Source organism: Lontra canadensis, unplaced genomic scaffold (genome assembly GCF_010015895.1).
Source record: "Lontra canadensis isolate GAN:19392208 unplaced genomic scaffold, GSC_riverotter_1.0 scaffold109, whole genome shotgun sequence".
Classification (NCBI taxonomy): Eukaryota; Metazoa; Chordata; class Mammalia; order Carnivora; family Mustelidae; genus Lontra; species Lontra canadensis.
In genome coordinates, this window is record NW_022631103.1 from 311,952 (window position 1) to 335,636 (window position 23,685).

The following is a 23,685-nucleotide window of genomic DNA, read 5'->3' on the forward strand; positions in this document are numbered from 1 at the left end:
GAAGCTTCCAGAATGATGAGAGGAGCTAAACGTATCCTGGAATTTTAGCTAAATGACCTAAGGGGCTTAGACCCAGAGTCTCAGAATGTCATAAGCAGGAAAAGATGGGTCCTGGGACAGCAGGTAGGCCAACCTTCCCCATCCGATGCAAGGGGAAACTGTGGCCTGACCTGGGAAGGGACTGGCCCAGGACCACCGATGAACTGATAATTAAGCCTCTAGCCTTCAATGTCAGTGCTTTTTCTGCTTCTCCCAGTACAAAACTCATGTGATCCAACCATCTCAATTACTGATGTGGAAATAGGTCACAGAGAAGATTGACTTGGCCAGGGTCACTTCACAGGCTAATGATTTGGAATAAAATCTGAGCATTTGGCCTGTAGTAGTCTTAGACACCATTGCATGCAACCTTCAATTAACTGTTGAGAAACCAAGCCCAGAAAAGGTAACAAGTGATCATATTTCTGTTGATATCTGGCTTTGCTGCCACTGGCGAGTGAGAGTGCCATTCCCTGAGCACTGGCCTCAGGAGACAGGGCAGCCTAGCAGGGAGATGGTGATTTGGTTTGAACAGACCCAGTGGAAGTTTCTCAAGGAGCCCAGCTGTTGGGTAAATGGGGCTAGGGCTGGGAGTGGCTTGGCACAGGTGGTAGGAAATCCTGAGTTAGAAACAGATGATTCCAGAAGGGCCTCCATATACCTGTAAAGAAATCACTAACACTATGAAGAATCAGAGTCCGGGATTTTTGTAAGACTTGGATGGGAACTAGTGCACTAGGGAGTTCTTCAGAATAAGAGGAACAAGGAGAGGAAGAAAGAGAATTGAGCCCCAGAATAGAGTCCAGAGGCTGGAAAGGAACCCCAACTTTTTACAGGTAGGGAAACTGAGGCTGAGAGGGGCAGAGACTTGGCCAAGGCCACAAGGCACAGTCAGAACCCAAAGCAATCCCGGCTGTCTGCTAGGGCGGGTCTCTTCCCTCAATCCCATTTCAGCATATTGAAAGGCAGGCTTGCTGTATCTTTCTGAGGATCTCTGGAAGCGGAGAGAACAGCTGGCTCTTTCCCAGAATCCGAGCCCTTTTATGTGTCTGCCCAAGCTCCCAGAGGTCACCCCTGGAGTAAAGGCTGTCGCCAGCCCTCCATCCACAGACTCTCCTTGCTCGCAGCCCTTTGTTTTGACTCCCAGACAAGATTTCCTCCTCGGACGGGAGGGCGGGGGTAACTGCCCCACGCTCCAAGGCTGCCAAGCCCATTCCTAGCCATTCCAGAACAGAGGCCCCAGAATAGCCCGGGGCCCGTCTCTGTTGGGCAGAAAATGTCTTCCAAGGAAGCTGAGGCCTTGAAGTCCTGATCCGTTTCTTAACCATGGTTTCCTTTTTTAGAACAGGAACTCGGAGGACACTGCTCCTTGCTTGTCCGTGAATAGTCTCCCAGGCATGGAATTCCAGGAACCCGCGTGCCACTCGAGAGACGACAGGGGAAGAGCACGTCCCTTGCAAGGTGGCTGGAAGCAACTCCAAGAGTCTGAAAAATTCATCCTGGCACCAAGTCTGGCACAACCGTGGTGGGGATTTTCCACTGCCTCACCCGCCCACCTCAAATCACCCACACTGACTCCTCCCCTTCACTTGACAAGGATGTATTGAGCACCTACTATGTGTTGAGCGTCTTCTAGGCACCAGAACTTTTTTAGACATATCACGGAAAATGGACAAAGATCCCTGCTGTCAAGAAGTTACTATTTTAAGAGGGGGCTGGTTCCTAGACCTCCGTACGATTTTGTATATTTATAAAGGCAGAAAGCAAAGAGCTTTGATGTTGGATGGGCCTGAGTTTGAACCTGCTTTGTTCTCTGATCTTGGGTGGCTGTTTTAACTTCCTTGAGCCTCAGTTTCCTCAACTAAAGTGGAGGTACAAATTCCTCCTTTATTCTCGGTTGGCTAAGTAGAGAGTTACCATCGATTCAGCAAGCCCGCTCCTGCTCATATACCCCGGGGAAGTGAGAACATACGTCCACACAAAAACTCGCCCACTGCAGCTGTATTCAGAAGATCCAAAAAGTAGAAACAACCCAAGTGTTCATTAACTGATGAACAGGGAAACAAAATGGGATATATTCAGATAATGGAATATTTGGCAATATTTGGTAGGAACGAGTGACTGCTACATGTCACTGCAGGACGGACCTTGAAAGCATCAATGCAAATGAAAGACGTCATCACGTAAGACCACACAGATGTTTCCATGTACATGGAATGTGTGGGTTAGGCGGAACCATGGACACAGGAAGGAGATCTGTGGTTGCTCTAGGGCTGGGGGCAGGGAGAAGGTAGATTGTGATGTTAAGAGGTACAGGGTTTCTTTAGAAGATAACGAAAATGTTCCAAAATTCGTTATGGTGATGGACACACAACTCTGTGCATAAATTAAAAGATGCTGAATCGTACTCTTCAGATGGGTGAGTTTTATGGTATGTGAACTATATCATCATAAAGCTGTGAAAAAAAAATGCCTACTGTAGAGGGCCCTTTGAGGGTTATGACCCAAGTATACAATGTCACTAACGTGGTGTCAGCATTTGGTAGGTGGTCAGCCGATGCTAACTTTGTATTGGGTTGTAATCTTTAACAGGCTGGTTTATCCAAAAGCTTAAAAATACGTCCGTATGGGGCGCCTGGGTGGCTCAGTTGGTTAAAGCCTCTGCCTTCGGCTCAGGTCATGATCTCAGGGTCCTGGATCAAGCCCTGAGTCGGGGCTCTCTGTTCAGCAGGGGGCCTGCTTCCATCTCACTCTCTGCCTGCCTCTCTGCCTACTCATGATCTCTGTCAAATGAATAAATAAACTCTTAAAAAAATAAAATAAAATAAAATATGTCCGTTGTCAGCATAAGAATGAGATACCCCTGATAATCTGCGTGGTGCCTTGAGCAAGTGGTCCTCCAACCCCGCAGACCCAATCCTTTCCATGCATGCCAAAATCCCACCTATATCACAAGCCAGCTCGAAGCCACCTTGGTGGATCCTCCCTGTTGGTCCACCAAGGAACTCTGGGGCACTCAGAGGCAAGCTCAGCCCATAGTTTGCCTTGTCTCTGGGCTCTTGGTGAACGCTGTTTCTCTGTGTGGGCTGTCTCTGTGTTCAGCACCAGGCACAGAGGACACAATCTTATAATGACAATGTTTACAACACACATGCCCTGTGTCCCCGGCACAGCACTTGTGTGGGCAGAATTCTCAGGTGGCCCTCATGACCTTTGCACAGTGGTTCTACGGCCAGGGGGATTGGGAGATGTGATTAAGATTACTAATGGGGGGGGGCCTGGGTGGCTCAGTGGGTTAAAGCCTCTGCCTTCAGCTCAGGTCATGATCTCGGGGTCCTGGGATCGAGCCCCGCATTGGGCTTTCCGCTCAGCGGGGAGCCTGCTTCTCCCTCTCTCTCTCTGCCTGCCTCTCTGCCTACTTGTGGTCTCTGTCAAATAAATAAAATAAAATCTTAAAAAAAAATTGTTATTAAAAAAAAAAAGATTACTAATCAGGGGGCGCCTGTGTGGCTCAGTTGGTTAAGTGTCTGCCTTTGGCTTAAGTTATGACCTCAGGGTCCCTGGATTGAGCCCCATGTTGGGCTCCCTACTCAGCAGGGTTCTGCTTCTCCCTCTCCCTCTGCCTCTCCCCCTGCTAGTTCTCTCTCTCTCTCAAGTAAATAAATACAATCTTTAAAAAAGATTACTAATCAGGGACCTTAAGACAGAAATGGGTGAGCCTTACCTAATCACAGGAGACCTTCAAAAGAGGGTTTTCTTCCCTAAAGCAGACAAGGCAGTCAAAGAGATTCAAAGTGTGAGGCAAATTTGGCTTGAGGGAGGTTCTCCAATGCTGAGATGGAGGGAGCCCCAGGGCAGGAATGGACCCAGGGCAGGAGGGACTCGTGGGAGCAGAGAGCAGTCCCTGGCTGCCATCGGAGAGAAAAGGGGGCCTCGGTTTTCAGTCAACAGGAACAAGATTCTGTCAACAACCTGAATGAGCTTGGAAGCAAGGTTCTTGCCCAGAGCCCCAGATAAGAGCCCAGATCCTCCCACACCTTGACTTGACTTTGGCCTTGTGGGACCCTAAGCAGAAAATCCAGTTGAACCCACCAGGATTTCTGACCTGAGGTACTCTGAGGTAACAAATAGGTATTATTTTAAATTGCTAAGTTTGTGGTAATTTGTTATGCAGCTATAGAAAACAAATATAGGGGCACCAGGGTGGCTCAGTCACTAAGCGTCTGCCTTTGGCTCGGGTCATGATTCCATCCCGGGATGGAGCCCCGCATTGGGCTCTCTGCTCAGCGGGAAGCCTGCTTCTCCCTCTCTCACTCCCCCTGCTTGTGTTCTTGCTCTCTCTCTCTCTCTCTCTCTGTCAAATGAATAAATAAAATTTTTTAAAAAATGGCTCTGGGCATAAGGAGTCTATGCCTGGGTTCCTGTTTCTCTTCCGATTTGCTGTGTGACTTCAGGAAACTCACTCTCCTTTTCTGGGCATATAAAATAGAGATCAAAGCAGATCAATGTTTTTCAAACATTTTCTCTACCCATCCCTCACCTCCAGGGTTTTTCCCCCAAAGAAGAACTGACTCAGAACCCTAGTAGCAAAACCTGGTACAAAGGGCCCCTACTCTGACTGGCTGGGATTGGGGCCAGTGTCACTGCCTGCTCCCCTCTTTCTGTTCTTTATGTAAGAGAGAGAGAGAGAGAGAGGAGAGATGCTCTGGTGAGTTTGCTTTAGAAGTTATGCATTAGAATTGCAGAGACTTTTCTAAGGCACAGAGAAGAGGGCTGTCTTTCTAGAATCTCAGGTTTATTCTTCCTCATATTCCTTTATATTATAAATTCACATTTATTTCTTTCTCCTTCTCCCTGTGGGACATTGTCTGAAATCCTCTGAATGAGGCAGTCTCCAAAGCCTAACTTAGATAGTCTCAACCAGGGTTCCTTAATCTTGGCACTCGACAGCTGTCCCTTGTTGTAGGGGTGTTGTGGGCTGCTTAGCCTCGTCCCTGGCCACTACACATGGGATGCCGGCAGCGTCCCTCTGCCCACCACGGTGCTGAAACCAGAAATATCTCCATACGTTGTCAAATGTCCTCTGAGGGATAAGTGTGGGCAAAATTGCCCTGGGATCAAAAAACTGATCTAAGCCCCCTCTTTCACGAAGCCAAACCTCAGAATCCTGTTTGGCATTAAGGAATGTACTCAGAGGTTGTTCTTTAAAGATATTCCTACTCCTTGGCCTTGATTGGCCGTGGCTACCTTGCTGGCAGAGTCTGGGATGTCCCCATTCTCCATGAGTCTTCTTCCCTCCCTATGGAAATGCACCGTGCTCCTAGGCAACCAACAGAACCCACCGCTGCACAGCCCATGCTGTTCATGGCATCCATTCACAGTGGGCTTATGGTACGCCAGCCTTGAGATGGCACAGGGCTGGGAGTATGGAGAGGGACATGAGATGCCCATACTTGCCCACAAGATGCTGTCCATAGGTCAGCTGGATATGTCAGCAAATAATAAAATGCAGCGAGATATGGAAAGATATCCATGACAGATTGTGTTAAATAAAAATAAAGCCTATTAAAATGATATGCAATGCATGATCCAATTTTTGTAAAATGTGTCCTTTTGGAAAAGAGTTATGTCACAATGTTATAATGCCTGGTTATCTCTAGGTGATAATCTTGGACAAGGATGCTGGGCCTCTGTCCCAGAAGCAGGAGGTGGAGGAAGGAGGCAGGATGCTCTTCCAAGAAGATGGTGGATTCTCTCATCGCTTCTATATTTACAGATAATAATAATAATAAGAAGAATCATCGCCGATATTACTAATACTGACTATGAGCCGAACACCGTTGCCAAGCACATTATATAATAACTCCTTTTTCTTCTTTTTTAAAAAATTTTATATATTTATTGGACAGAGAGAGAGATCACAAGTAGGCAGAGAGGCAGGCAGAGAGAGAGGAAGGGAAGCAGGCTCCCTGCCGAACAGAGAGCCCCACGCAGGGCTCAATCCCAGGACTCCGAGATCATGACCCGAGCCGAAGGCAGAGGCTTAACCCACTGAGCCACCCAGGCGCCCCTATAATAACTCCTTTAATCCCCGTAACACCCCTAAGAAGCCTGTCTGATTCCAGTGCTTATTTCTCGTTGCTTCTCCAAATGAGACTTGGTACCATGGATCCCAGCGCAGCCCACTTGCCAAGGTGGAAGTGGGAGGGGCCGGGTGAGGGAGTGGGCGGACCTATGCAGATGATGCCTCATTCAGGGGAGTGTTTTTCTTCGTATACAGGGCTGGACCCTGTTCTATTTCTGTGAAGGGGGATATTCTGATTTCTTTCAACCTATCGATATATTCCAAACTCCCTACAATATCCAGCTACTTCTTTTCATCGGAAAAGAGAAAGGGAAAGCACGTGGTTTTATTGGTGTGGGTGTGCTCAAGGCCAGGGCGGATGGGTCTATAAGTCCGGTGGGAGCTTGGGACAGGGACTAGACAGTTCTGCTTTGAAGTACTGAGGAAGAGTCATCCAGAGAAGGTGACCTGTGACCTGCGTCTTAAGGGAAGGGTGTGAGCTCACCAGGTGTAGCCAAGGCATGGCGCTGTGCTTGCAACACCCTGGATCATGAATTCAGGAGTGTGGTCTGAGGGGAGCACAGGAAATGAAGCTGGGAGGTGGGTACTTAGCAGCTGGGGTCGTTATTCTGAGGAGGATGGGGAGCACTGAAAGCCGTAGGTGGGTGAGGGGCCGGGCGGGGTGCTGGTCTGGAAGCTCAGGCTGGTGCTGCACGAAGGGCAGATGATCTGGGGGCAGAGAAGCCAGGTGGTGGCTGCAGTCCTGGTTGGAACTGAGGAGGGGACAGTATGGCCAAAATGGAAAATGCCTACGCGTCTGGAAGATTCAGACCTGTGTGGGTTTCAGCACCTCCTCCCTGCACCCCTCCCCCCATTTACTAGCTATGTAACACTGGGCAGCGCACTCTCACTCAGCCTCTATGACTGAGCTGAGGTGACTGCTAACTGGGAAAGGCAGATGGTTGGTGACAGGTAATAAGTGGGTATAAGGGGTAACCCCCTTCTCCACCCCCTCACACAGAGGCTGGCGACCCATTTTCTCCTCTGAGTCCCTCAGCTGGTGCCAGGGAAATTGTGAGGTTTCTTCTTTGGGAAGGGTCTATAAGCGCACCAAGCCTGTGCGACCATGGTACCCTAGCAGACACCCTAGCAGAACCCAGGGGCTGGGACCAGAACTTCTGGGACCAGTGGGGAAAGAGGAAGACAGAGGCAGAACGGGGCCAGATCCCTGGATTCCAATCCATATCCCGTCCCAGCTCCCTCTGGTCCTGAGCCAAGCCACATCTTGTCCGTCCCCTTAGGGAGGTCACTACCACCTAGGGGAGAGTCACAAATAGAGGCTTGTTGCCACGCAAGAGTGCGTGGAGGCCAGCTTCTTGTGAGTAAGGTCTTAACTAAACCTCGTAGCGACCCTGGGAAGCAGGTGCCATGCTCTCCACTTCAGAGAAGAAGGAATAGCAGCTTCAAGAGAAGGCTGTGGCCTGGGTGTTCCTGCCTTGGGGTGGCTGAGTCGGGGACAGAAGCCACAACCTGTCCAACTCCAGGGCCTGGGTGTCTGGGTCAGGCCAGGGGACTCAGGTTTAAGCAGGGACAGGGGTGTGCCCAGGCAAGGATCTCTACCTCACCAACCTGTGACTTACTGCTAGGCCTACTGGCAGGGCAGGGCAGGGGAGTTTTGATCAGTGAGGACCACGTGCCCTGCACGGATGCCTGCCCCTGCAGGTGTGAATCAGCCTGGAATTTCACGGCCTCCAGCTTCCCCCCTTCTCTTGCCTCCCTGGAGCAAGTCCACGAGGACACCAGGAAGGCTGCTGGTGGCCTCTGGTCCCTGTGGGCTTGCCCCTACCTCCACATCGAGAACAGCAAAGCAGAAGGAGGTCCTGGTTTGAGGTCTGCCTGATTCCTGTCTCAGCTCGGAGATTCTGAACTCTGCGTTTATGCAGGCTTCTCTGAGCCTCAGTTTCCCCGAGATGCACACAGCCAGGATGAAAAAGAGCCCACCAATCAGAGGAGGTTGTGCTCAGAGAGCGTTAATGCTCTTGGATGGCAAGTTGCCTCGGAGACAAGGAGTTTAGAAATTGGGGGCCTGGGTCCTGCCGCCGAGCTGCTCTGTGACTCTGAGGCAGTGTTTCCCGTCTCTGAGCCTTAGATCTCAACAAGGCGGTTCTGACCTTCTGTGTTCCTGGGCAGGGAGGACAATTGGTCACCAGCAGCTTCGTGGGGAATCCTTAGCTGTGGCAGAGGGGAATCTGGCCCAGTCCCCTGGCTTGTTGGGGCAGCGGGAAAAGACAGAAACAAAACCTAGACCCCAGCTCATCCAGAAATGGGCTCCTTTTGACCTACATGGATTTTGTGAAGGTTTAACCAGCCTGTGATTTTGCCTGGCTTTGCACGTGTTGTTCCTTCATCCTGGATGCTATATCCTGTTCCCCGCCTTCTGGGACAGCTCAGATGTCCTCCCATAGAAGACTTTGCAAACGCACGCACGGCTCACCCTTCCTTCAGACTCCTAAATCACCTGTCTCCCAGACTGCCTTTAGCCTAGCACTTAACGTGCTCGGAAGACCCCTGAGTTGGAACCATGAGCCCTCCTTTGACACAGGAGAAAGAAGGCTCAGAGAGGTTAGGTCACACAGCAGTGGGAAGCCCTGCTCCCAAGCCCCACCCTCCCCGCCTCTCCGGGCTGGGGCTAAGACCTCGGGTAGGGTAGGCGCTGGGGGAAGCTCTTACATGCCAACCATTATTTCTCAGAATGCCTTCCTGCTCAGAATGTGAGGTCCTGGAGGTAGGGCCTGCTCTCAGACTGAGTGCTCTGAGAAGCAAAAGCCAGTTACTTCCAGGAAGTATGCAGTAAGTCCTCTTTGGGCCTCAGTTTCCCTTCCTGTGAAATGGGAGCGAGGAGGTATTGCTCAGCACTCCTAGGGGCCTCTCGGACCCAGTCCTTCTCGGCTCCCAAGCCTGCCCCAGTGGCGTAGCCAGGAGGGATTGGGGTGGGGACGGCCGGAGGACAGCCCACTCTGCTCCAGACGGTTGCAGCTCGGGGCCTGGACATCCTAACCCCGCCCTGCCGGCTCGCGAGGTAGCTTTAAGGTCGGGCGGAGCCCGCGGCGTGGCACCTGAAGCCCCGACCCCAACCATCCGGGAGTCTCCGCCCGGACCGACAGTGCGGGAGGACCGGGATCGGGGAGGAGGTGGGGCGGGTGGCGCCCCCCACCCCCACCCAGGAACTATCCGAAGCCCGAGCGCGAGCGCAGGGGTCCCGGGCGGGCGGCCGCGCGGGGGCAGAGTGCGAAGCCCCTCCGCGCCCTCCCCCAGCCCCGAGCGCCCCACCAGCTCGCAGAGCTCCTGCGAGGATCACAGCCCGCCGGGCGCGCGCGTAGGGTGCGGCTGGCGGGACACCTCTCCGCGCCGCCTGGGGGGGCGGCGGGAGCGGACGGGACGCCCGGCACCTGCGGGTCGGGGCCATTTGGACACCCCTGGATGAGACCGAGAGCCGGACCTTGGAGCTTTTGGGGAACAGGGAGAGCCGGGTTAGGAGACCGCTTCTAGGGCCGCACCCTAAGGCCGGGCGCCTCCTGCAGGACCCGAGGGATAGCAGTCCTGGGGATCGTGTCCCCCTCGGTCCCTGCGCCTGGACCACGCCTGACTACCTGCCTCCCCATGGCTTCCTCTGAGGTGGGTGTAAGCTTACTTCTCTCCCTCCTTCCAGAGCATCAAGGCTCCTCCTAACGCCGAGCCCGCCTGTCTCTTCACCTTGACTACGGTGACTTGCCGGTGCAGAATGGACACCCAGGTCTCATCCTGTGTTCTAACTCGCTGGGTGGCCTTGGCCATGGCAGTCAGGGCCTCAGTTTACCCGGCAGTTGATTGGGGATGGTTCGGACCACTTCCTGTTGAGATGGTTTACTTCTTACAGAAAAGCGGCAGGTGGAGTTCTCCTGTTGCTTACACAGTGTGATCGGGCCCATTTTACAGAGGGAGCCAGGGGAGGCGTGGAGAAGCTAGGTAAGTTGCCCAGTGTCAGAGTCAGGGTCCATTCTTGTCCAGCTCTGTGTCACCATGCTTCACTTACAGCTTGCCATCCTGCCATCTCATCTTTACAACTCGCTTTCCCTTGCCAGGCAGAATTTGAGCTCAGCAATGCCGAGCACCTTCAAGGTCACCGAGCTTGGCCATAGTTGGAGGGAGTGACAAGTCTGGTGCAGGGAAGGGCCTCCTCTGGCTGGTGGGAGGTGGGGCTGGCAGCAGCACATAGGCTTCTGGGAGGAGGTGGTTGGTGTCTGGACTGGGTCTTGAAGGGGGAGCTGTGAAATGAGGGCCCTGGATCAGGACCAAGGGCTCCCCAGGACAAGGCCCCCAGGGCCCCAGGACTGGGTTCAAATTTGGCACTGACCTCAGGCAAGCTGTCACCCTCAAAGCTCCGTAATGCTGTTGTGGTGATTAAGTCGGGGGCCACCTGTAAAGTGCCGCATGGGACCCAACCCGTGTCAATGCCCCGTACACGTCAGCTGCTGCCATCGTCACATATGTAGGCCAAGGGAGACATGGGAAGGAAAACCCCACCTGCAGACCACCTTCATCTCAAGGGGCAGGATTAATGATGATCCACATTCCCATCTGCGGTTTTCTCTCTTTCTCACAATGAGCAACCACTGCTTTTATAGAAGTTTAAAAGCACCTTAGGTTACCTTCTGTGCAACAGAGTTCTTTAAGTGTCGAGAAGTACAGCAGTTTCTGGCTTGGGGCCGGGTCCTTCACCTTTCCGGGCTAGGTCTCCTCATTTGTAAAACAGGAATTTCTTTCCCTGCCCTGACCATCCACCTCAGGTGTGGGGAGAGTGAAGAGATGCCACTATATACCGGTGAGGGCTTATTAACTGTTACCGGCTTGCTGTGAGTTTCGGAGTTGTTTTTCCAAGCTGATTTCTGCGGCTTTTCCTCTTGACAGCCTCTCCTAGCTGTCTAACTTCAGAGAGGGAGAAGTCAAGTTCTTTTTCTGTTCCCCTCACAAATGCCTTGAGCTGGAGACGGGAGACACTTGCTCCATACACAGATTTACAGGAAGAGAACAGCAGGAAATTTATGGATGATATTTTCCTAGATGCTTCTGGTGGTCTGGGGTCTCAGAAAGATTCAGGAAAATGCCTAGAGCACCCCGGTTACATGTATACATTCTCTTTTTCTCTCACATGTCCACACATGTATGGGTTTTTTAAAAAAAATTATTTATTTATTTGACAAAGAGAGAGAGATATCACAAGTAGGCAGAGAGGCAGGCAGAGAGAGAGAGGGGGAAGCAGTCTCCCCGCTGAGCAGAGAGCCTGATGTGGGGCTCGATCCCAGGCCCCTTAGATCATGACCCGAGCTGAAGGCAGAGGCTTAACCCACTGAGCCACCCAGGTGCCCCCACACATGTTTTTAAACACAATTGGGAACATGCCCTTTTGAAATCTACAGCTTTACCTACTAGATCTTTTTTTTTTTTTTTAAGATTTATTTATTTTAGAGAGAGAGGGAGAGAATGTGATTGGGGGGAGGGATAGAGGGAGAAGGACAGAGAATCTCAAGCAGACTCCCCGTTGAGGGCAGAGTCCAATGCGGGCTTGATCCCAGGACCCCAGAATCCTGACCTGAGCCAAAACTAAGAGCCAGCCTCTTAACCAACTGAGCCACCCAGGTGCCCCTTCACCTACTAGATCTTGAACATTTTACTATGGCCCTCGGCTTCCCCAGGAGCACACCCTTGAATGACGGCACAGTAGGGCACCATTTGGGTTCAGCACGCTTGGCTGGGTGAGCCCCCATTTGGAAGGCGTTCCTGATCACTGAAGTCTAGGGTCTGTGAGTTCCCCAGCCCCCCACTTCACTGACTCAGATTTTGTAAGAGGAGATGTTGTCTCATTAACTTCTTTTAAAGAACCTGCCCTTTATAAGGGAAAGAAAACAAGCCCAGGGCAGTTGATAGGCTCAAAGCCAGGCTTCCACTCCTTGGCTGGATGCTGGAGCCATTGGAACTCTGGGCTCCCTCCCTCCTTTGAGCTGGTGGGGGGAGGGGCTTTTCCCATAGCAGGGGTTTACCCAGTAACACTTTCCCTCATTTGAGGGAATTTCTTCAGCAAATGTGTATTGAGCAGCTACTATGTGCTAGGTGTGTGTGAGGGATATAGCAGTGAATGGGGCTAATGTGGATCCTGTCCTCAGGGTGCTCACTGTATGGTGGGGAGCACAAGCAAAGGAGAAGTTAAACAGAGGCAGGGAGGTGCTGTGATCCAAGAAGGCCCAGGGACTTGGCGTTTAAATGGAGGCTTTTCCGGTGAGCGCCAAGCCCAGCCTTGAGGGGAGACAATGGCATGTTACCAGACAGAGAGAACAGCATGTGCAATGTCCTAGAGGTTGGCTTTGGGGACAACATGGATGTGGGTTTAGTCCCTTCTTGTCTTTGGTAGGATCTGGGGCCAGATTTCCTCCTAGTGTTTGTTTTCCCTGTGCATTTTTTCTTTCCCTGATGGAGATGACCCACCATGCATAATTTGGTATTCTAAGCTGAGAAAAGGAAGATATACACATCTCCCGTCTGCCCCCGTAGTTGTTAAACATTGGTGCTGAGTTTGTTTTCTCAAATGGGTTATTAATATTCCATCCAGGGGGGATGTCACGCTTTACTCACCCTGTCCTTGTGGTTGGACATTTAGGCTTTCTCCATACTAGGACCATTATAAATAAGGTCGGGGTGGACATCTTTTTGCACAAAGGGGCCACCTGTTGTGGATGTCAACTTGGAGCTTCTAGTGCCCTCCTTCACACCTGCTCCTTTACCTGCCCTGGGTCTGTGCTTTCCTCTGCCAGCTGGAGGGAAGTATCAACCTCTCTTGGGATTGTGACTGGGAGAAGGGAGCCAACAAGTGTGCCTGCTTGTCCCTCCCAGCCTGTAGCTGATGGGCTGGCAGGTGTTGGGGACTGGGGGGGGAGTCACACCCACTAGGCTGATGGGGCCTTATGAGGTCTGGGAGTGGGTGCCCGCAGTGAACAGAGACACACTTACTGAGCTCCTGCTGGGTCCCAGGCATGGTGCTTGGAACTTAGGACACATTCTCAGTGGCCTCTGGAACAGCCCTGCCAAGTTGGAAGTATCATCTCCATTTTACAGATGAGGAAAACAGAGGCACAGAGGAGTCAAATGAACTGTCCATGGTTACACAGTGATCTCAGACAAACGGGGGAGGACAGAGAGTGGGGTCTCCAGTTCCCCTGCAGGCCTCTCTCATGGCCCATTTTCTCCTCTCTGCCCTTGTCTGTTTTCAGACGTGTGATGCGAGCCAAGCGGCCTCCGCGCTACGTTATGGCATGACGGTCAGCGGCATGGTGCTTCTGGTAGCTGGGACACTCTGTTTTGCTTGGTGGAGTGAAGGAGATGCAGGTGCTCCGCCTGGCCAGCCGGCCCCACCCACTGGGCACCCCATGCCTGAGGCCCCCAGTGCCCTGCTCAGGCCAGTCAGCTTCTTCTGCTGCGGCACAGGGGGCCTGCTACTACTCTTCAGCCTGCTGTGGTCCATCAAGGCCAGCACCCAGGGGCCTCCCCACTGGGACCTGTATCACCTCTCCAGAGACCTGTACTACCTCACTGTGGAGCCCTCGGAGAAGGAGAGCTACAGGTCAGCAGGGCAGGGTGGAAGTGATGGGTGGGGGGTGGGGTGGATAAGGCACTGTCATGCTATCGGGCATTTGTGTAACACATTCTCATGGGGTTTCTCCTCTGGACCAGGCCTGGCCTATGTCTTGGGGGTTTGGAGGCTGAGCAGCACCATCTTGGAGGCTTTAAAGCCCTTTGACAGACTTTGACAAACAAAGGTAGTTAGAGCTGTCAGAGAGGGGCAGACATGGTCCTATGGAGACATGGAGAAATCCAGGAAGGCTTCCTGGAGAAGGCAGCAATTGAGCTCAGCATGGTCTGGGGCTGAGTAACATAGGGGTTAGGAGCCCAGACACAGGAGTCAAACCTACTGGGGTCCTCTCCTGGTTCTATCACTAACTAGCAAGTAGGAAATTAGATCGTCCAACCCTACGCAGCCTCTGCTTACTCATTTGAGGTAAGAGAGAAGAATAGCACAATAATAGCAAACACCTGTATTCACCATGTGCCCGATTCTATTCTAAGTGCTTTGCATATATTTGCTCATTTTGTATTTACAGCAGTTCTCTGAAGTGGGTCCTGTACTCCACTTACAGAAGAGAACACTGAAGCACGAACTGACTTGCCCAAGAACACCCACCTAGAGCATGGCACAGTCAGGACCTGAACCCAGGGCCTGTACTCTCACTGCTCCCTAGCTTAGGGGACATGCAGGTGTAGAACTTAGCCCAGTGCCTGGTACACAGTAGATGCACAGGAAATGTAACTTCCTCAAGTGGATAAGGTAGAGCGAGGCGGTTTAGGCAGGCAGAAGAGCCTGTGCAAAGGCCTGGGGGCAGGATGGGGGTGGAGACAAAAATCCTGCATTAAGACCATCTTTCTCAACCTTTTTAAAATTATGACTCCCTCTAAGGAGCCTTTTTAGGCATTTTTTTTCACCCCACACCCTCTCCATGAAATGTTCATGCCACAGATATATTGTTTGCTCTAGATCTGTATATACATAAACAGAGTATCACCAAGATACCAGAACCCATTTTTTGCCCTGCAGTGAATGCAGGCTTTACATGTGCACTTGTTACCTCTTTATCCATTCAGTCAAGTGTGGGCTGTGCCTACATCTCCAGGCCTGCACATAATTCTAGTTCTATCAGCCTGCAATGTAAAAATCAGTTACCACTTACAGAAGAAGAAGGTGCAGGATATCTGGCCAGCAAGTGGCCGAGCCTGCTGGCTGCAAAGCTGGTATTCTCCTGCCCCAGCCTGTAAGCACTGGGTTTGGGGGTGTTAGGGGCTAAACCTGGTTACTAACTGAGCTGCCCAGACAGCCTGGACACCCTTCTCCCCTTCAGGAGAGGGGAAAATGTATTCCGAGTTGAAGAATGTAACAAATTCTTCCTGCTACTGGCCTGTGACTCCCCAAGGTCAGAGACAATAGAGCATTCACCAGGGGCCCCTTGGTACAATGGTCTGACCTTGGTTTGACCCAACTGTTAAAGGGAAGGGCACGGCCCTGGGGACTCTCCAGCCAATCCCCTCACTTCTCCGCTGAAAACCTGGGTCCCAGAGAGACTGAGGACCCACCTGGAGTTAATGGTTGACTGGAAGCAGGCCAGCCCTTGGTGCGCTGGCCTACAGCCTGTCGTTCCTTGCCCAGAGTGGCCTGACCACCTGAGGAGGGTGTTGTCTGTACACACAAGTGTGTTGACTCAACAGGGTCGGGGCCATCATGTGTGTGTGTGTGTGTGTGTGTGTGTGTCCAGCCGGCCTTCATTCCCAGCAGGGCCAGGGAGATGCCCACCCAGCAGGGTGCTCATGACCCATCAGGTCTGGAGACCCAAGTCACAGGTTTGGAACCAGGATGGCCGGGTGTCGGGGAGGTTGCTCTTGTGAACAACTATCTTGTCCCTGAAGCTGACGTCGCCTGGTCCTGCTGCTCTGCGAGGCCAGCCTCTGGCGCCCCACAGGGAGGGTACTCTACTGGAGGCAGGACAGGAGGTCTCCGGGGACCCCCACCCTCAGGGAGCCCTGCAGAAAAAGCCTGCGTTTCTTCAGACAGGAAGGTTTCAGCGTCTGTTCTTTCATCATAAGTGGTGTGTCCTTGAGCATGTTACTTGGACTCTCTGAGCTATGTCCAGTCCTTCAGCTGTCATCGGGCCATGAGAGAACTTTCCCCTGCGATGGCTGAGAGGATTGGAAGAGGTGAGGGGTGGGGAGGTGTAGACCCTGCAAAGTTCACGCACACTTGAGCTCTGTGGCTGGGTCGACTGGGCCCTGTAGTTTCCTGGGCACTCCAGCGCCCACTCACTGATTTGAGCCTCAAACAGTGGGAGGTAAACGCAGGGATTAGGCCCATTTTACAGATGATACAGCTAAGGTGCGGACAGATTAGGGCTTGGGATAGGAAGAACGGTGATAAGTGCCGTTGGCTTGAGCTTTGCAGTTAGGTGGGACTGGGGCTTTGCCACTTAGTTGACCTTTACTTATCTGTACAATGGCTGAGAGCCATGCCCCCAGGTTTGTCACAGACATGACGTAGATTAGGGAATTTACACATCGATCGAGCAAACTGTAAGTCATTCTTGTGCCTGTCCCTTTCCCTACTGCGGTTACCTGACTCAGCAGACGGGTGGGAGAGGCAGCACGGGGCCCGGGTCTCCTGCCCCCACTGGGCTCCAGGAGTGAGGCAGGCCCCAGCCCCTTGCTGTGTCTGGGGACCCTAGTGGCAGGCCCACGATGCAGAATGTTTCATGAATGGAGCCTCCATCCGGAAGGGTGTGTGATATGGCCGCCCCACGTGGGGCCTCTCGGTGCCTGAGTTCCCAGCCTCTGGACCATGGGTATGGGACTTGGGGCTGGCTGGGCCCAGATGGTTACTAAGGCAACAGCATGTGCATGAGGGCCACTCCATGTCTGCCCTGTAAGCAAACTTCCTACTGTGGGCTGAGCTTACCCGGCCTCTGTGCCTTGCCCTGCCAGCTGTCACCTGCCCGGCTGATCCCAGGCATACCCCAAATCTGTCTCAGGTCTCCAGGGCTTGGAGAAACAGGGCAGAAAGAGGCAGGGGTGTGGTTGGGAGGGGAGCAGGGCAGAGGACATAGGGCTCTGGAAGCTGTATGACCCACATTTTTCTGAGTGTTGTCAGAGCTTTTTCCATTTTCCCCCACCCTGAATCTATAAAATGGGAATTGTCATCCCCATTTTACAGATGAGAAGAAAGAGGCTCAGAGAGGCCGCATGAACATGCCTGGGTCATGAAACAACAGACAACAACAGAATCTAGCTTGCTTGCCTCCAGAAGCAATATTCTTTGCCTGCCCTCACGTGCAAAGGGTGCTGGGAGCTCAGAGGAGAGCTTTCTCAGCTGCAGGGCTCCTGGGCTGTCTTCCAAAAGAGGAGGGTCTGTGAGAGAAGCGTGCAGTAGCACTAGACAGGGAGACCAGGTTTGGCTCCTGGCTGGTGCCCTCCATCAGGCTGGCACACAGGCTGGGGGGTCAACCCTAGGCTCTCCACCGGCCTCTTCCATGACCCTATCTGTGACTGGAGCAGCAAACCTGTCTCCCTAGTGGATCACTCTGAGGGCTGTGGTTGGCTCGGGCTGAGAAGACACGTTGTCCAGAAAAGGGCCATGGCCCTGGCAGGTGAGGGGTGCTCCCATGAGGGGCAGCAACCGGTGCCCAGCACACCCCCCACCCGCCTGTAGAGTGAAGTTCCCTCCACCACCTCTTCTGACCCCCAGGGCCAGCTCCCTCCGGTCTGTGCAGGCAGACTCCCTGGTGTGGCTTGAACTGCTTCCCCATCCACTCCAGACTGATGAGCTCTGGCAAGTGACAGCCTCTCCGAGCCCGGGTAGCACTTAAGGTACAGAAGATCTGTGACAAGTTTTGTTCCCCACACCCCTTCCTCACGGAGGCTTTTGAGATTTTGTTGTCAGCTCCCATTTATGGAGCGTATGCTAAGTGCCCCTTCCCCTAGATTATCTCAATTAATCTTCATATAGTCCTATGACATGTGTGCCATTATTGTCCTCATTTTATAGATGGGGAAACTGAGGCTCAGATTAATGGAGTTACTGACCCGATGATCTTCCACCAAGAATGGGGCAGAGCAGAGAGTTGAACTAGCCAGTGCCCAGACTCATAACTTGGTGTGGGAAGCGTCATTCAGGATCACCTGGTCAGTTCCTGTATCCTGCAGCATCATTCCCAAAGCATAAACAGACCAGACCTGGGATCAGCTACACTCCCACCCGCCAGGGTCCTGGGAAGGGAGGAAGCACTAATTCCCCAGAGGTGACCCACCAGGGTTCTGAGAGGACTGAGGGCCAACCTCATTCCCATCAGCATTGTGGCTAGGATACAGGTAACCTGTTTTTGGAATCTAGCTTGTGGAGTCTGGTCTCAGAAGCCTCACAGGATCTGGTCTCTGCCTTAAGTCCCTCTAGAGTAGGTAGTTCATTCGTTGGAGGTAGGGCAGGTCACAGGAAAGCCAGGCTGTTTACAGATAGATTGGTTCACCTGGTAGATAATGAGCTCCCCGTCTCTGGAGGTATGCAAGCAGAGGCAGTCACTTGGCCGACTTACCACATGGGGCCTCAAGCATCCATTCGGGCAGGAGAACTGATGTCTCCCATCCTGCCTTGAGCATCCACAGCTCCAGATCTTGTAAGGGATATTACAATAAGCTAGAAGTCTTTCTGCCTATGAAACATCCCCAGACCCCTACCCTCGGCCCCTGGGTGCTCAACATCAATCCTTGCCCTGAGGGAGGACCTCGGGCCCCTGATGGGGCAGTGACGGAGGGTGACAGTGCTGTGGGAGCCCAGAGCTCTGCTGGGGGAGGGACCAGTCAAGAAGCTTAGCAGAGGAGTCTATCTCACAGGACAAGCAGGGACTGGCCAGCAGGGAGCAGATGGACTTCCCCTGCAAAGAGAACTGAGGAGGAACAAGGAGCGTGTGTGGGCAGGGAGGGCAGAGTGGGAGGGCTGAGGCCGGCAGGGCTGGCTCACGCCATGCTCCAGGAGTGTAGCCAGGGTGCTGGGGGGCCCACAGACGGTTTGGACCATGGCATGAAGTCTTCCCCAGCCCCAGCCTTCCTTGCTGTTTCGCCCTCGCCCCTGCTATAGCCATTCTTCTTTTGTCCCGCAGGCTCCCAGCGGTGGCTGCCATCCCCACTTACGAGGAGGCCGTGTGCTGCCCACTCGCCGAGGGGCCCCCGACAGCACCCATGGACCCCATGCAGGAAAGCCTGAAGGGCTGTGCCTCTGGGGATGCCCTGCTTGGAACCCAGCGCCCCCTGCAGCCGCCCAACTACGAGAGTATCACTGGTGCCGTGCACGACATCTCTGGAGAGACAGCTCCCGGCATGAGGGGCTCCTGCCCAGGCCCGGCTCAGACTTCGGGCGGGGGAGGGTAAAGGCCCCCAGCAGACCCCAGAGCCAGGGCCGGGTGATGAGCTTCTGGTGTGCAGTACAGGGCCTGGTACACACGAGGCACGTGACAAATGATTGCTGCTGAATGCTCTTGTATTTACCTGTCGCTGTATAAAAAACTGCTTCAAATAAATCCGTCTTATTATCTCTCGTGATGCCAGGGGTTGCCTGGGCCCGGCCAGATGGTTCTTCTGTAGTCCAACTGGCCGTTAGCGCTGGCTGTCAATTGGGGAACTTTGTGGTACAGGCGGGAAGAGGGGGGCCCAGAGGCAGGGGCAGGACTGCCCGAGGTCACACATGGAGTTTATGATCAGGAGAAGGTGGGCTCCAAATTCAGGCCTCCTGGGCATGGGTTCTACCCCATACTGGTCAAGTGACCTTGAACAAACAAGTGGCTTTGCCTCTCTGTCCTGCTTTCCTCCTGTGTAAAATGGGAATCGGGAGAGACAAAGGCCCAGGTTCTACCCGAGGAGCTGAGTTGTGAGGAATACACGAGGTGATAGCAGCTGGCATTGGGAGCCACAGTGACCCCACAGGCACAGTATTAATGTTTCCGAGAATAAATGCACATCTTAGCCCAGGGGCAGGTGTCTATGAGTACCCAGAGATGTCAGATATTGTTAGTAACCTCCCTCCAACCAGTGTAAATTTGGGCTCTGCTCCCATACCTCTTGTGACAGGGAGCTCATTACCTAGACTTACTTTCCAGATGTGGTAGAAATGTCTGTTCTTTGCCCAGCTACATTCTGCATCCCCCATTTCTACCTCACCCCATTTACAGATGAGAAAGCCAGCTCAGAGAGGTTAAGTAACCTTCCCAGGGTCACACAGCAAGCAGTTTCAAAGTCCTGGGGTTCAATCAGCTGGATAAGGGCAGCATTCCCTGAGGGCAGACTGCAAGTCAGGGCAGGCCTCTGCATTGTTCCCATCATCACGGCTGCTCTGCAGGTGGTGTTCTCATTTACCAGGCAAGGAAACTGAGCCTCAGATAAGTAAAATGACAGAGAACAATGGCAGAGCCAGGAGTTTCATTCAAGCCTGCCTGTGCTTCTCTCTCTGGCCTCTCCCTCTCTTCTGGAACTTCTACGCATCACTCCATTCCACAGTATCAATCAAGAACCTCACCCATTCTAGCCCCTGGGGCTAAAACAGTGACCAAAACAAAGTTCCCCCTGCCTTAGCAGGAGACAGACAAGAGACGAATAAACAATGTAACTAGCATGATAGATGCACATGTGTACTACTGGAGAAAAACCAGTCAGGAAAAGAGGACACACTGGGGGGAGGAAGTGCTGCAGTTTTTGACGTCAAAGCAGAAGGCCTCAATGTGAAGATGACGTTTGGACAAAAGCTTGAAGAAGGAGAGGGAGGGGGTCGGCAAGTGTCTGGAGGAAGAGTTTTCCAGGCAGACGGAACAGCAGGTGCAAAGGTCTTGGGTTGCATTGTATTCTGAGAAGAGTACGGAGCCAGGGAGCTGGAGTAGTAAGAGGAGGCCAGGCAGGAGATGAGCTCAGGGTGGAGGGCGTTGGGTGGGTGGCAAGGACAAATTATCCAGGGACTGGTAGGCTGTTTTGAGGTCTCTGGCTTTTACTCTGATAAAACAGGGTGCCCTTCCAGGGTTCTGAGCAGAGCAATGATATGCCCTGACCTGGCATTTGGGTTGAAAAGAGACTTCAGGGGGCAAGGGTAGAAGCAGGGACCATTCAGGGAGACAGATGATGGGTGCTGGGACCAGAGTGATGGGTAGAATTTGGGGTGAAAAGTGATTGGACTCTTACATCTTAGAGGTAGAGCCAACAGGATATGGGTGTGAAGAGGAGGTAAGGATGCTGGCCGGGATACCCAAGTAATGGCCTGAATAATGCTGGAAGGATGAAGTTGACATGGGAGGGACAGGTCTGAGGAGGTAGGGGAAGAGTATGCAGGGTAAGGTGGTGAGGGGGCGAGGGTGTGCTTAGCATTTAGAGTTTTCACTCCAGCCATTACTTACCCCTGGGCCTTTGAACTTGCTGATCACTTGGAATTTTTTTCCTGCCCTGACAGAACTCTAAATGACCTCTCAAGGATCCCTTCTATGAATCTGTCCCTTTGTTCCTCCCATTCCCCGCCTTCCCCCAAGTCTACCCCCTCTCTTCTTTGTGCACGTGCTGGGCCTCACCCACGTCTCAGAGCCTTACTGTGGCCCAGAAAGTGGGACCAAGTGCCACTGCTCTCTGAAATCCCGTATTTATCAAGAGGGCCTCGTACCTCAGGGTGTCCAGCAGGGAGTAGGTGTTTAGCAAGAGACTGGTTGGGGACCTGGTTTGAATTCCTTGCTCTGCTATTTACAAGGTTTGTGACCTTGGGTAGCTCACCTTGCCTCCAAGAGCCTCAGTTTCTGCATCTGTCAAATTGGTGTGATCTTTTCCCTGTTTGCCTCTGAGGATCTCGGAAGGATCCTGAGTGGATCTGAGAGGAAGAAAACAGCGGTTAGAGCGCCCTCTACTGGGAGATAAGATCTCTGACCTGCTCTCCCACTGACCCCTGCTTGGCTGGAAGGGAAAGGCCGCAAGCAGGCCGGAGGGGAGCGGCGGAAAGCAGGGAGAACGGGACACACAGTTCCCCTGTAACCATCACCGCGGCTCTCTGGGAAAGGTTATATGAGACCCTTCTAGGGAGCATCTACTTGTCCCAGAGTTTACTCGCTGTCACTCCCCTTTTTAAGAGGAGAGAAAAGAGGGAACCGAGGCTGGGTCGTGCAGAGGAGATAAAAGGTGGGGTGCGGAGGACAATGCTCGGGTGACTGGGAGGCCTCTCTGGAAGGGCTAAGGACCAGATCTATCTACATTGGGGTTCGACTACATGGGTCTCTGTCCTCGTTTAGCCACCGACTCAGTTTGGGGAGGTACTGGCAAGTCCCTGCCACTCCCCGGGCTCCGTTTCCTCTCCTGTGAAATGGGCGCGATAACCTCGGGCTGAGGGACAGAGAAACGCCTGATTGAACTGGGTGCGGAGCGCCTTCCAGAGCATGTATCATGACGGCCACCAGGGGGCGCGAGAGGCTCCCGCTGGACGGAAACGGAGCACATCCGCACTCCCCACCACCCACTTGCACAGGTGACAAGTCTCAAGCCCAGAGTGGAGCCACCAGCCCAAGTTCGCCTGGCGAATCAAACCTGGATGTGACTGGGTGACTCTCAGCCTTTCCTGACCCCTTGGCAAGATCTCATTTGTGAGGGTCTCCTGAGCTATTATAGGGAACCCCCCCAACCCTTTCCCTGCAAACTGTAGAGTGCAGCCCAGCTGGATCTGAGGGCTGTGAAGGAGAAGTCACTGCTGGAAAAAGTGTCTGTGGGCAGGAACACCAGGCAGAGGGTGTGAGCATAGGTGTGGTGCCCGGGACAAGCACAGCCCATGGTGGGGAGGAGGGAGAATGTGGTGGCAGCATCCCTCCTCCCCCACTGCCACTAAAACTACTAAGTTTGGAGGCCACATCCCGCCGCCGTGGCAATTTAACCCTGTAAAAACTAGAAAGTTACCGTCTTCCTCTAGAGATCCCCTTGGCCTTCATTCTCCTGTAATCCCATAAAGGAATCTGATTTTTCCCATCAGCCCGTCCTCAGGACTGAAACTCCAACATTAGAATGCTATTCTGAGGGTGAAGGCATCTTCGAAGTTAGGAGGCCAGGGACTCCCATCAGTCATTGACCCCCCTACAGGGCATCAACACACATAGACTTTCTAGGGGTCAGATCATTGGGAGCAGGTCTGGAGGAGCACAGAGTATGAGAAAGAAGAACCCAGGGAGGCTAGGCCTGGAGACAGCGCTGGTCCTGGGAGCTGCAGTCATTGTCCCCATTGTACAGGGGAGGAAAACTGAGGCACAGAGAGGGGATTTGATCAAGAGTACACTGCAGTTTGGCAGAGGAGCCAGAATCTGCACCCTGGCCACCAGAGCCCATGCTTTGGCCCTTCATCCCCAGTGAGGCGGTACTCCATGGTGGCTAGGCGCAAAGCCTCTGGGTTCCAGTTCCAGCTGCTGTGCCATTTCTACCTGTGTGACCTTGGGCACTCTACCCCCTGTCCTCCTCTGTTAAGTGGAGCTGGTAGGAGTTGCCTCACGGGGTCTCCTTCAGTGAGTTAATACCTGTAACACGTTTACAACAGGGTCATGCCTGCAAGCCACTGTCCAGTAGATAAGGGCTATTATTCCTGAACCCCAGATGGGCCCATGACCTTGAAGAGTCCAGAGTGCTTCAGGATCCTAAAATGCTGGCCCGGGGGACCCTGAAATCTTCCAGCAGCACGTCTGTGTCTTTTGGCTGTGGGATTGTACCCTGCTTCCCTGGCCGGATGGCACGGGGCCACCTGTCCAGCCCAGCTCAGCCCTATGTAGGCAAATGAGGTGATGTTGAAGTCTTGGCTAGGGCTCAGCCCCTGAAACCTCCCCCGTCCCTCCCTCATGTTTTCCCTCATTCAGATTCTCACACACACACACACACACACACATACACACACGCACGCGCGCGCAAGCGTTGGCTAG

General features: G+C 53.0%; 1 protein-coding gene across 1 annotated transcript; it reads left to right on the plus strand.

The window, feature by feature from the left end:
* The first annotated feature begins 8,855 nt into the window (after positions 1 to 8,855).
* Positions 8,856 to 19,157, plus strand: TMEM61 (transmembrane protein 61). Its single transcript, XM_032839741.1, is given in 5 exon segments — positions 8,856 to 8,901; positions 8,904 to 8,953; positions 9,813 to 9,896; positions 13,405 to 13,754; positions 18,880 to 19,157. Coding segments are annotated over 5 exon segments (798 nt in total). The 3' UTR covers positions 19,148 to 19,157.
* Positions 19,158 to 23,685: the final 4,528 nt, after the last annotated feature.